The sequence below is a fragment of the Trifolium pratense genome, linkage group LG7 (genome assembly GCF_020283565.1).
Source record: "Trifolium pratense cultivar HEN17-A07 linkage group LG7, ARS_RC_1.1, whole genome shotgun sequence".
Taxonomy (NCBI): Eukaryota; Viridiplantae; Streptophyta; class Magnoliopsida; order Fabales; family Fabaceae; genus Trifolium; species Trifolium pratense.
Window position 1 is genome coordinate 1,845,510 of NC_060065.1, and position 14,016 is coordinate 1,859,525.

Below are 14,016 nucleotides of genomic sequence, written 5' to 3' on the forward strand. Positions count from 1 at the left end.
GTAAAAAAGCAGAGCCATTTCAAATTCTCGCCTAGTGTTACTGTTTTCCTTTTCCCCCAAAATTTAAAACCCCCAACATTTCCGCCATTTCCGACGGAGAAGCCACCACCACCACCAACAATGGACACCGCTACCCCAAAATCATGCCCTTACACCGTCACCGTTCGCCGGAACCCTCCCCGGAGAGCTCGCGCTACCCCACTACCACAAGGTTCAAACATATACGGAATCACACCATTTCCTAACGACGATTTGTTATCTCAACAAATACCACAAAATCCTTCATCAACATCGGAGAACGAGAATCTGAAAGTTTTCCTCAGAATCAGACCTTTTCAATCTCCCACTCAAGCTCCCCAAGCGAGAGCAAAAACCGCTTGGCCTAAAAACCCAGCGAAAAAGATCACAACATCAGGGATTAACTCTACCAAGAAGAAGAGCTATTCTTCTTGCATTTCGATTAACGATTCGGAATCAGTAACGTTATTAGTTCCTTCTGATTTGCAAGAATCGAAGAGACTGAAATCAGAAACTTACGGTGGTTTCACTCACGTTTTTTCTTCTGATTCATCTCAGGTAATGTTAACGGTAATTTTTTCTCTCAATTTTTTTCGGAATTGCATTGGTGGTTTTTTTTTGCAGCTAACAGTGTGATTGATTTTTTCTTGTTTCAGGTTGAAGTATATGATAGAATGGTGAAACCAATGGTGGATGAGTTTATCAAGGGTAAAAGTGGAATGTTGGCTGCATTGGGTCCTAGTGGTTCCGGTAAGACTCATACCGTTTTCGGAACCCCAAGGGACCCTGGTATGGTGCCTCTTGTTTTGCGACATATTTTCAAAGAGACGGAGTCTGCTAGGTATGCTTGTGTGTTACAAATTATCTGACCTGTGTTTATTTCATTACCATTTTCAAAATCAGTTATGGAAATTATTTGTCAAGTAACTCTTCATTTAGCTTCTAGCTTGTGACTGTGTAAAAAAAAAAGCTTCTAGCTTGTGAGAGATTGTAAGTCAAAATAAATTTATTGTGGACACAAGAAAAAATCTCTTACATGTTTATCTAATTTCAACTTATACGAGAAGCTGTTGTTGAGAAAATCGTAGTGATTATTTTTGATCATTTATTTTATTTATGGGATTTTTAGTAAGTTTTTATAAACCGGTACTTAGTAAATCAAATGCACCACTAAGCTTAAGTTAAGCTGTACAGATATGCATTGTATCTGGTTATGTTATGTAATTAGAGTATCAGACCTTGCATTTGAGCTTCTAAAGAGCTTATGTAATTGTCAAAATACTCTCAAGGGATTTTTTGTAAGTTCAACTGTTCTCAGTAATGGCATGAACATCGCAGAATAGTGACAAGCTATAGAAAATCATTTGCAACTGTGCTTGATTGTTTATGTTGTTTAATTCAAATGTCAATTTCATCCCTTGGTGCAACTGGCAGATCCTTTTACATAGCTATATTTGAGATATATACTGAACGAGGAAAAGCAGAAAAACTGTTTGATTTATTACCAGATGGCGGCGAACTAAGTATGCAACAATCCACCATAAGAGGCCAAAAAGAGGTTTATAGCTACATCTATTTATTTTACTGGATGTGTATGACATGGTTAGTATTTTTAATTTTTTTTTTTGTCACTTTCTGCATTTGTGCAAACAGGTTCTCATCTCTAATGCTGAACAGGCAGAATCCTTGATAGCACATGCTGTGATAAAACGTGCAACGGCAATGACAAATACAAACAGTCAGTCAAGGTGGGTTTTAATGTGGGAATTTTTGAACGTTTCCTCTTTCCTCAAATTCCTTTGTTGGTGGCTTTGTGTTTCTTCCCGTGGAAAGCCTTATATACTGTAATTATAGAAGAGGTTGTTTGAAGTATGTGGTGGGTTCTTTCGCTTGAGAGCACCTCTACTAATTAATTAACTAACTAGAAGGCCTGTGCTACACTGAATATTTATGTGATATTTTTTAATAGAATCAGCATGTAAAATATTGTCCTGTATTTAGATGCTAGTACTTGGTTTGCTACAAATAAAGGCTTCTTTTCATCCAAAAACGGATAGAAACAGTAAAGTAAAAAAAGAAAATATCGACAATGATATGCAGCTCAGCATATTTTGAATAAATCTATTGTTAATAGTTGCTAGTTTTGTTAAGTTTTCTTCTATGAATCACAACTTGTTCTGATCCTTGGTACCTTTCTCTAATGACTAATGTACTATACAACCATTCTTTTTTATGATCATTAAGGTCTGATTCCTTCTTTGTACCTGTAGTCGGTCACAGTGCATCATAAGCATTCGTGATGTTCCTAAAAAATGGAAAGGAGTGGTCAATTATAAGTCAAGCGATGCTGTTTTGACTATCATTGACCTTGCTGGAGCAGAAAGAGAAAAAAGAACAGGAAATCAGGTTCATTCCTTTTCTCCATTATGATACTACCAAGCAGTGTTGAGCATTGTGGTGTGTTGAACTTTAGGATATTATAATTGTAATGGTATTTTTGAAATGATATTTCATTTACCTTTTTTGTCCTTTGTAAAACTCATACACACATTCATCTCTTGAAGGCTGTCACTAAAAAGGCTTAGACAACTACAGGTGCCTGCATATTATATGAACAATGCTTTTACCACTTAAGCCTGCACTTATTCTTGATATTTATCAACAATGCTATTTGGGCATGCTTATTAGTCAATACACATTGAGACAGCATAAGCTGAACAACTCACTGCAAGTAGTTGAGTTATGACACAACTTTTTGTTTGTTGTTTGTAGTAGATGCACGTTGCAAGTATTTTGAGGGATAGAAAGGGTAGAAAGGATGGAGAAAAGTTGAGTGAGAGGAATTGAGGAAGATAGTTTTTAAGAAGAGGGCAGTGTGTTTGTTTTTACTTATGGATGATGTTGTGTGTTAGAGAAAAAGTTTTCCCCAAAATTCTCTGGTTTAATCTTTTGTGTGTGTAACCTATAAACATTTTAATATTCAAGTATTTATCTTCGATGTAGCCTGTAATTTTTTATAAATAAAATGCATCCCACGGGATTCATAAAGTCTAAGTAATGTAAGTCTACTAATTACCAAAGTAAAATTCATTGATGTATGGATAAAATATGTGATCAAAAAGTAAATTTTCTCAATTCTAGGAACAAAACTTTGGTACATTTGACGCCATCATTTCCTAATCTCATAGGCAATATTGACTACACTTGTAATGGGGTTGATTGATCAATGTAGTGACTAGTGGACCCACCTAATGGGATAAAACTCTATTGTTATTGTTAATCTTCTGCTTTTAATCTCATCTCAACTTTTCTTTGTGATGTTGTAGGGGACAAGATTGGTTGAAAGCAATTTTATCAACAACACATTGATGGTGTTTGGCTTATGTTTAAGAGTATGTAGGCTACACTTCAAATTATGAATCCAAGTCATAATGCCTTTGATTACTAGAACTCGGTTGCTTTTTACACTGCTTCTGAAGTTTAAGAATAGTTAAATCTTTTTTTTCTCTTGTCCAGTTCCACATTTACCTTCCCTAGTTTGTTCTTTTTTTGTGTACACTGATAATTTCTTTCTTTTCACAGTCTCTATTGGAGCACCAAAAAAATCCCAAGAAACAATTGCAGAAGCACTTTCAAAATTCTATGGTATCACTTTACTGATGACTAATGGCATATTCAACAAAAAAAATGCCAACATTCTATTTGTCATAGACATCTTTTTTGGATAATAACTTTGAAATTTGAAATGTGAAAGGATTTCATGTTTGACTCTGTCTACCACTATTGCAGTTAACAAGGTATTTGCGAGATTATTTAGAGGGCAAGAAGCGCATGACCTTGGTATGTGGATATAACTTTGCCTTATGGGAGTTTTCTTTTTCATGAGAATCACATGCCTTTATGATATCTAGTTGAGTTTATCTTTCCAAATATTTGAATCTTGCCAATTCCTAGTATTAAACTCTACTCTTTGCTGCTGTTGGCAGCTTTTAACAGCAAAGTCAGGAGAGGATGATTATCTCGATACTTCTCACCTACTTAGACAGGCCTCTCCTTACATGCAAATCAAGTAAAATTCTTTTCATCACACAATCTAACTTGAATTCCATATTTACCTCAGAATGGTTTCTAAGTATCTCTGTTCATTCTTGTTAGGTATAATATAGTTGAACCATCAAATATGGTTCCCAAAAAAAGGCATCATCAACCTTCTTCCGTAATTGATAATGCAAAGCAATTGCCTTCATTAGCACATTTAAAGAGAATGAGACTCGTTAGTGAACATACTGTGCAGGTTCACTTTCACTTCCTTTCTTGGCTCTTTTCTTGAAAGAATCAGTAGAGATTGATTTGATACTTATAAATTTTCATTTAAATATTTCATATATGAATGGGTGTATGACGACTATAATATATAGCTTTAATATTCTTTTATATTGAAACGGGAAGGAATATTGGCCTGCATTTTACTACTCTTTGCATAAGCTATTTGTTGTTGGAACAAGTTGTGAGCTCTCAGCTCTTATAAACTTGTGGTGTCATAAAGACAATTCACAAGTGTGTAATGCCAGAAATATTCATGGAAGATATAAGGACATTTCTGTTTAAACATTGGAAATTAAGGATGTCTTCTTAGTAATTAGAAAGAAATGTAATCAGTCCATTTTGGAAATGAGACATTTGAGATTTGGCAACATAAGGTGGGGGACATTGCTGAAAAGTTGGAGATACACCTTTTGCTTTGACTTTTACAAAACAAAAACTATCATGCATTTAGAGGCTTAATTTGATGTATATACAAGTGAGAGCACCATCATTTTTGTGTTCACCATACCATCATGCTTATCTGAAACTAAATAAGAATTAGTTCATAGCATGGTTTATTCATGATTAGTTATTATAAACTTTTGATCTTGACCGTTGATATTCAATAACTGGCAGCAGCATGTTTTACTGTTAGAAATTTAAACATTTAACAAAATGGTCTTCATATATTTATTAGTATGACAATAATTTAGCATGTACATATCGTAAAACCTAATAGTTATTTCTGTCTTCAGAATGATGAAAAGGGTGTTGATGAATGTATCACTTCGAAGAAAGGTAATTCTGGACATTTAAAAATTGTGTTAAATTTATTTATTTGTTCTGTTTATGCCTTTTCTGCTAGATACTGCACAGCAAATGGTAACCTATTCTGTTCCAGTAGATTCAATTTGAACACTGGGCCTTCAGAGATAATGTACCCAATGTTAACATTTGAGGTGTCCTATTGTCAATTTAACTTTTTTATAGCAAATGGTAACCTATTCTGTTCCAGTAGATTCAATTTGAACACTGGGCCTTCAGAGACAATGTACCCAATGTTAACATTTGAGGTGTCCTATTGTCAATTTAACTTTTTTATACTAATACTACACAATACTTTTACTTCAAAAATATGTCTCTTGGACCAGCAACTATCGTCTTGAGTCTTGACTATAGTTTTATGACTGATACATCAACAGTGTGTAAATTAGATGCTAGCAGTTCTGTCTCTTTAAAGTTGGAGTGTGATAGCCACTCTGGGAATGATAGAAGTCACATTATAATGAGGAATTTTGCAAGAGTCTTATGGAATGTATTGAAGGAATATAATTCCAAACTGAAGGTAATGCTTTTTACCAGTATCAATCATTACTTTCACGACCATAGTTTATTTTTTTCTCATTTGTTATCGTACTTCGTACAATGATGTCCACAGATAATCTAACTATATGCGTATTATAATTACTTGTTTTTTTTTCTTTCCATAATCAGGTTGCGGAAAGCAAAATACTAAGTCTCAATGAAAGCATAGGATACGAAAAGAAAAAAAATATAGAGTTGGAAACGCAGCTGAATGAGTTTAGGGCTGCCTGTTGTTGCAAAGGAGGAAACGAAAAAATCGATACTGAAGACTGTTCATCAGTTGATCATGATCACCCACATAATTTGGACCAAGAGGTTGAGTATTGCACTAATATTTTCCTGTTTTCTTGTCAGGATTCAGTTAATGCAACTTAAATGCTCATTAACCTTTAATATACTCATCTAGAGTTGGCATTCTGTGTGGGAATGAGATGCAACTTTACTGTATCTAATATCCCTTGATTATCATCAAAACTCACGCTGTGAGCTGGATGCTCGAGCAGTTAGTTGTTTTTCAACTTCCCTACATGATAAATCTTGATGATTATGATTTACTAACTAATAACTACTGCATAATCAATCTGCTTGAACTTGTTGGTTCTTTCAAGGAGATATCAATCCTTAAATGTAGTTCAGATCTTGGTAGTTCAAAAGTAAACTAAGCTTGAGAATAATTGCACATAATATCAATCCTTAAATTGAGCTCAGATCTTGATAGTTCAAAAGTAAACTAAGCTTGAGAATAATTGTACATAATGTTGACAAGGTCAGGTTGATATGAAATAAGCTAAATTAGTTGGCCAACCTGTACCCTAACTCCTAATTACTTCTGACATATATAGTTATAGTTATTGCTGGAATTTTGTTTAAATGTTCTCTTATCAGGTAAATATATTATAAAGTAGATTAAAGTAAATGTGTTGAGGCGTCCCATCTAATGTGTTAGCTGCCGCAATTGTGTTGCGTGCTTTTGTTTTATTGTATTGAAGTGCTAAGTGAATGGTTCACCAACTAGTTGATTTGTCAATATGTATACAAACTTCATATTCCAATATTATTGTTATTTTGTTGTCCATTCTCCCCAGAAAAGGATTGATGCAGCGTCAGCATCTGAGCTTATAATTGACGATTCAGATGAAGAGCTTACACTGGGTACTACTAATTCAGAGTTAGATTATAAAGAATCAGAAAGGTTAGTGAGTTATAATATTCTGCGTGTGATTCTTCATTTTCTTTGCTTTGAATTAATATGCTTGTTCCTTAATTACTGCTTGGTGTAATACTACAGGAAACTTTCAGTCTCCTCAACAGAGTCAGGATATCATAATGCTTTGAAGCTTGATGATGTAAGCAAGGTACATAGTGTGATTTGACTTTCCATATGTTGATTAATAGATCAATCTTCTTGAACTATTGTGTTAGTTAATTGGTTGAGTGTTTTTGCCTTAATTTAGTTCAGATATTGCTGGTTCAATAACAAGCTAAGCTTTAGAGTGAGCATATATTTTGTTGAAACAATTCTTGGCCAGACTTTACTTACCTTGCGGCCGAACTCTAGATTACCAGGGCCCTCTTCCCCTGGGAACCAGAGGGTTAATACCCCAAAAAAAATCAACTAATGGCAAATCTAAAACATATGAAACTTAAAAGCCATTGTTTGGCTAAGTTGTTTTGATTGCATGTAAATTTTGCTTCAATAAATTAATAAAACTGTTATAATAGTTGAAGCATCCTATCTAATGTGTGAACTTACATAATACTGTTTTGTGCGCTTTCATAAGAAATGGTTCACCATCTAGTTTGTCCTTCAAAATGTATGAGAACGCCGGATCACTATATTATTTTATATTTATATGTTATTTTGTTTTCGATTCTTTCCAGGAAACATTTCATGCAGAGTTATCATCTCTTCCGAGACTTGAACAGTCAGATGACGAGCATCCACGTCATCATTTCATTGATTACGAAAAATCAGATTGGTTAGTTTTGTGACTAATGATCTTTTGGTTGTGTTTTTTCTTGCTTTTGTTGGGTCTGAACTAATACACTAGTTCCCTTATTCCTGCTTGGTGTGATAATATAGGGAACCCTCGGACTTCTTGTCGAATTTGGGGCACCATAATGCTGTGGAGGTGGATGTTGTGAGCAAGATATCTAGTGTGAGTTGACTTCCCATATGTTAATAAATGAATCAATGTTCTAAAACTTATGGACTGTTTAAATTTAGGGAACATGTTTTCTACACCCTCCTTCAGTATTCCTTTTTTCCTACTGCCGCAATTGTGTTGCGTGCTTTTGTTTTATTGTATTGAAGTGCCAACTGGATTCCACTATTATTGTTATTTTGTCGTCTCTTCTTTTCAGGAAACAATTGACTCAGAGTCAGCATCTGAGCCTATAATTGACCAGTCAGATGAAGAGTATACACCGGGTACTACGAATGCTGAGTTAGATTCTAAAGAATCAGAAAGGTTAGTAATAGTGAGTAATTATATTCTGCATGTGATTCTTCATTTTTCTTTGCTTTGAATGAATATGCTTGTTCCTTAATTACTGCGTGGTGTAATAAAACAGGAAACTTTCAGTGTCCTCAACAGAGTCAGGACATCATAATAATGCTTTGGAGGTGGATGTTGTGAGCAAGATATCTAGTGTGAGTTAACTTCCCATATTTTAATAAATGAATCAATGTTCTAAAACTTTTCTTGTTAGTTTATTGGGTTTAATGTGTTGGTAGCATGCAAACTGTGATATTAGTTGAGGCATCTCATCTAATGCGTGAACTGATGGAAATCTGCATTGTTGCATATTGTTATGTATGGATAGTTCAGCACTAATTTTTTTTGAAAATGGGAGGTTTATATTGCAAATATTGTTATATATGTATAGTTGAGCACTAGTTTTTTTCTCCAAAATATATGGGAGGTTTATACTTCAAATATTGTTATGTATGTATCTTATGTGGTTATCCATTCTTTCAAGGAAACATTTCATGCACAGCCTTCTTCTGAGCCTATGCTTTTCCTGTCCAATGAAGAGTTAGGTTTAACCTGGTAATGGTTTTGTCAAAAAAAACCTGGTAATGGTTAACCTGTTTCCCTATTGTCTTGATAGCTTATAAATTTCGGCTTAATGTCTTGACAGCTTATAAGTTTTGACTTTGTTAGATTATCTAAATTATCATTCTAATTGAGACATCCCATCTAATGTGTGAATTGACATATTTGTGTTTTGTGATCTTTTATAAGAATTGGTTCACCAACTTGTCTGTCCTTAAAAATGTAGTAAACTTCGGGTTGCAATATTATTATTTATATTGACTGGTTATTTGTTATTTCCAGGAAACATTTAATGCAGAGTCATCATCAGAGCCGGTACTTGACCAGTCAAATGCTGAGCATATGCTTTGTACTACATGTTCAGAGTTAGATTATGAAAAACCGGAAAGGTCTTGTGATTAATGATCTTCCACTTGTTATTCCTGTTTATTTTGGTCTTAAAATTCCTATACTTGTTTTGTGATTCCTGCTTGGTGCGATAAAACAGGAAACTCTCTGTCTCGTTGTCAAAGCCAGGGCATTCTAATGCATTGGAGGTTGATGCTGCAGACAAGATACCTTGTGTAAGTTGACTTTCCATAATCTAATTGTTGGAATTAGTCACATATTTATATCCTTAGCTAGTTAGCTGTACTATATTAGTGATTGGGAGTAGATTAAGCTTTCAATCAAGTTTAGCATTCACTGCGTTTATTGTAATCACATTATATATACAAGTGAGGTGTGCTGTTTTAGGCACAATTACAGATTCCACAAATAAAACAATATGCTTGAACTTTATTTATTAGTCCATTGAGGAGAGATTGCGGGTCAAATTAGTGCATATCTTGCGTGTTCAATTGAACTAGTGGCAAGCTGAGTTAGCTTGAACTCATTAATTACTAACCTGTTTCCCTAACTCCTATACTTCCATGACAATTGGTTATTGGTGGGTTTTGGGGGTTTAATTTCTTGATAGCATGTAAATTTTGGCTTCAATTGATTAATAAATCTGGTATAGTAGTTTAGGCATTCCATCCAATGTCTGAATTGACATAATTGTGTTTTTTTATTTCATAAGAAATGGTTCACTGACTAGTTTGTTTTGCAAAATGCATTTGGACTTCAGCTTGCAGTATCAATATACATATTATTTGCTTGTCCATTCTTTCCAGGAAACATTTCATTTAGAGTCATCATCTCAGCCAACACTTGAACAGTCAGATGAAGAGCATATGCTGGATTTTACTAGTACGATTTTAGATTCTGATAACTCCGAAAGGTTAGTGTTGTGACATATTATTTCCTTGTCTATTCTTCCACATGTGATCACTCCTCTTTTTCTTTGGGCTTTGGAATTTTTTGCTATTTCCTTAATTCATGCTTGATTTGATAATACAGGGAAGTCTCTGCATCGTTATCAAAGCCAGAAATTTGTAAGGCTTTTGAAGTTGATGCTGTGAGGAAGGTACCTAAGGTGAGAGGATTTTCCATATGCTTATAATTATAAATGAATCAATCTGCTTAAACTTTATTCATTAGTTCATTAAAGGAGAAAATGGACTTTAATCGAGTTATGAACGGTTCAGTTCAATTATAAACTAAGCTTGATGCTAGAAATGAGTTTAATTTGGGGTCTTATGTCATGTAAATTAATTGAAGTGGCTGGCTGCTGAGTTAGCTTTTTGCAAAATGCATTTGGACTTTAGCTTGTAGTATCAATATACATATTATTTGCTTGCCCATTCTTTCCAGGAAACAATTCATTTTGAGTCATCATCTCAGCCAACACTTGACCAGTCGGATGAAGAGCACATGCTTGGTTCTACTAGTACGATTTTAGATTCTGAAAACTCCGAAAGGTTATTGTTGTGATATATTATTTCCTTGTCTATTCTTCCACATGTGATCGCTGCTCTTTTTTTCTTTGGGCTTTGGAATTTTTTGCTATTTCCTTAATTCATTCTTGATTTGATAATACAGGGAAGTGTCTGCATCCTTATCAAAGCCAGAAATTTTTGAAGTTGATGCTGTGAGGAAGGTACCTAAGGTGAGAGGATTTTCCATATGCTTATAATTATAAATGAATCAATCCGCTTAAACTTTATTCATTACTTCGTTAAAGGAGAAAATGGAATTTCATCGAGTTATGAACTGTTCAGTTCAATTATAAACTAAGCTTGAGGCTAGAAATGAGTTTAATTTGGGGTTTTATGTCATGTAAATTAATTGAAGTGGCTGACTGCTGAGTTAGCTTTAACCTAATAAATATTAATGGCTAACCTGTTTCTCAAATTCCTACTTTCCTTTGACATATATTAATTGTTGGGTTGAAGGGCTTAATGTCATGATAGCATGCATATTTTGGCTTTGATAGATAAATAAAACTGTTATACAAGTTGAGGCATCCCATCTAATGTCTGAACTGCCATATTATATGTGCGCGTGTTATTTGATTATCCATTCTTTGCAGGAAACATTCAGTGCAAAGTCATTATCTAAGCCTAGAATTGACCATTCGGATGAAGAGCATGTGCTCGGTGCCACCTGTACGACGTTAGACTCTGAAATATCAGATAGGTTAGTCTTGTAACTAATGATCTTCTGCGTGTTATTATTATTTGATTTTTTTAGCTTTGAACAAATACTTGACTTGCTTACTTCCTACTTGGTATAATAATAATGCAGGGAAGTCTTGGTCTCTTCTTCAGAGCCTGTGCATGATAATTCTTTGGAGGTTGATGCTGTGAGCAAGATACCTAGTGTGAGTGTACTTTCCATATCTCAATGTGGATATGAATCACTCTGCTTTAACATACTACATGGTTCTTTGAAGGATACATTGTTACTCAGTTGAATTCAGATCTTGCGAGTTAGTACTTAGTAATAAACTAAGTTTGATAGTAAGTGTGCATTTAGTTGAGGAAATCTGAAATGAAATAAATTCATCTGGTGGTAAGTTAAGTTAGCTTGAACCTATTGATTGGCTAGCGGCTAACATGATTCCCTAACTCCTACTCTCGTCATACATATAGTTATTGTTGGGTTTTGTGTTTAGTGGCTTGTTAGCGGGTAAAATTAGGCGTTAATAGTTTAAAACAAAACAGTTATGCTACTTGAGGCGTTCAATCTAACATGTGAAGCAGCATGGTTGTGATTTGTGTCTATATTGCATTAGAAATATTTCATTAGAAAAGGTTCATCCACAAAATTTATGCAAGCTTCATATTGTTAATATTATATGTTGATTATTTGGGTCTTACATTCTTTTCAGGAAACATTTCACACACAGTCATCATCAGAGCCTAGACTTAACCTCTCAAGTGAAGAGCCGACGATTGGACCTTCTTGTACACAATTCGTGTCTGAAAAATCAGATAGTTTAGTCTTGTGAGTAATACTTTTTGAGTGCGATTCATGCTTTGTTTTTTCTTGGTTTTGTGTTAGTATGGTTGCATTCCTTATTTCCTTCTTGGTGTAATATAATAGGTGTGTTTCGTCCTCCTCGTCAAAATCAGGGGATCATAATGATTTGGAAGTAGATGCTAAGAGCAAGATACCGAGTGTGAGTAGACTTTCCACATGTTTTTTAGGGTCTTGCTAAAAAAAAAAGATGTACGGATTACGATAAAACATTTCTTTTTATAAAAGACTTTGATTGTTCATAGGTTTAAAATTTGTTTATTGTTTTGAATCCATGATTGTTCATAGGTTTAAAATTAGTTGTTGAAAAAGGCTTCTTTAAGATGTTGATACTTAATAGCCATATGTTCTAGAAGCTTAAATTGTTAAATGATGATTCAAGAACACTAATTGACATGAATGAAAACTAAGTTTATGAGGTCCTTCTATCTATCTGCTTAAAATTACCATGCTAAGCTTACAAGGAGTTTGTTTCTGCTTTCCCCTTTCATAATGTTAAATCACCTTGCAGGAATTGTTCGGTTCTTCTTTATCAACAAAAATTGACATTTTGGATCCTTCATCGCCCAAAGATGTTTCATCTACTAAAGCCCAGACTGATAAAGGAGTCAATAACTCCCGTAAACCTCCTAGGCCGAAAAGGTATTTATTATAAATGAGTAATGAAACGGTGTTTTTACTTGTCTTTGTATAGTTTTCATTCCATAATTACCAGTTACAGTCTTTATGTATTTGTTATGTTGAAATCAGGACACTTATGCCTTCCTCATCCATGTTATCAAGAAACTTGAGCACCTTTGATCTTTTTGACGAAACCGATAAATTGAAGGTACTTTATTTTGGATGGATAATGTTTTCGGCAGTACAGTTACCTCTACGAAATTGAAAGTCATCCTACACTTGAATAACTGTATTTCTCGTCTGTTTTTATGTTTGATATGATGTTTTGTTAAATTAGACAGACAATAGTGATTTAGGAAACACATAATACTAATTGCATTTGTCTGGTTTGCAGGGGAATAGAAGCACAAGGAAATTGGGTGCACGTGATGATCCTAAAAGATCAAATGGAAGTATCTCTCTGCTCAATTTGCTCCAACAGAGAAAAAGCAATATTCGTCACTAGGGTAGCCATCAAATTCTTTTTGTAGAAAATGCAAAAACATTAATTATGCCTGAGACAAGGAACTGATGTCTGGAGTTATATGTTCGTATGCGGTTGATGACGACTTGCCGTTTTGGAATGTATGTTATGCCTTATAGTAATTTGTTAATTTAGTTATTTGAATTCATTAGTTACTGCTAACAAGTCAGTTGTTCACTTTTTTGTAAGTTATTAAGCACATTTTAGTGGTATAGCTGGTGTTACAACTGTAGATGTGGGTGGATTGTAAGCTATTATCCTCTTCTTTTCTCTTTATAGAGGACTCTCTACTTGCAGGTGTGGGTGGATTGTTTATGCCAAACAGTAGGAGTATTAGGATAGGATGCGCCATGTTAGTGCGCGAGGTTTTATAAAATGGGAATCTTATATTTGCTGTTCAAAAAAAAGTAACCATCAACTATCCATAAATAATAATTAAGCATGTCAAAATTCAAGACTCCCCTTCTAACCTAAATTCACTTAAATAGAGTTAGAAATCTTCTAATGCTACATCTCCTATGTCACGTGAAAATAACTCAGTTGGTAAGTCACCACATAAATTTGTAACTCCTCATTTATTTAATTCAATAGGTGAACTTCTAACTACTTGATAAACAAAAATTCATCTAATGCAACTATAAGTATAATTATTCATAATTCGACATAGTTGTTCATATGTCTACAATGATGCAGTCATTGCAACTACTGTAAAGGATAACATAT

At 34.2% G+C, this 14,016-nt stretch overlaps 1 protein-coding gene across 3 annotated transcripts; it reads left to right on the forward strand.

Annotated features, from left to right (window-relative positions):
- The first annotated feature begins 3 nt into the window (after window positions 1–3).
- LOC123897471 (kinesin-like protein KIN-6) lies at window positions 4–13,505 on the forward strand. Of its 3 annotated transcripts, none has more exons than XM_045948125.1 (32): window positions 4–576; window positions 675–859; window positions 1,453–1,576; window positions 1,672–1,766; window positions 2,289–2,424; window positions 3,345–3,410; window positions 3,601–3,663; window positions 3,808–3,858; window positions 4,005–4,087; window positions 4,174–4,312; window positions 5,079–5,121; window positions 5,526–5,668; window positions 5,818–6,003; window positions 6,774–6,880; window positions 6,977–7,043; window positions 7,570–7,667; window positions 7,772–7,847; window positions 8,053–8,159; window positions 8,263–8,341; window positions 9,030–9,136; window positions 9,235–9,310; window positions 9,902–10,008; window positions 10,128–10,203; window positions 10,482–10,588; window positions 10,710–10,776; window positions 11,200–11,306; window positions 11,415–11,490; window positions 12,001–12,116; window positions 12,216–12,291; window positions 12,661–12,791; window positions 12,900–12,978; window positions 13,165–13,505. In XM_045948125.1, exons 1-32 carry the CDS (start codon window positions 121–123, stop codon window positions 13,273–13,275), a joined length of 3,540 nt encoding a protein of 1,179 aa, XP_045804081.1. In that variant the 5' UTR covers window positions 4–120; the 3' UTR covers window positions 13,276–13,505. The 3 variants fall into 3 exon arrangements, with proteins under 3 accessions (XP_045804081.1, XP_045804082.1, XP_045804083.1); XM_045948126.1 differs by having other exon boundaries at window positions 5,538–5,668; XM_045948127.1 differs by lacking the exons at window positions 6,977–7,043; window positions 7,570–7,667; window positions 7,772–7,847; window positions 8,053–8,159.
- Window positions 13,506–14,016: the final 511 nt, after the last annotated feature.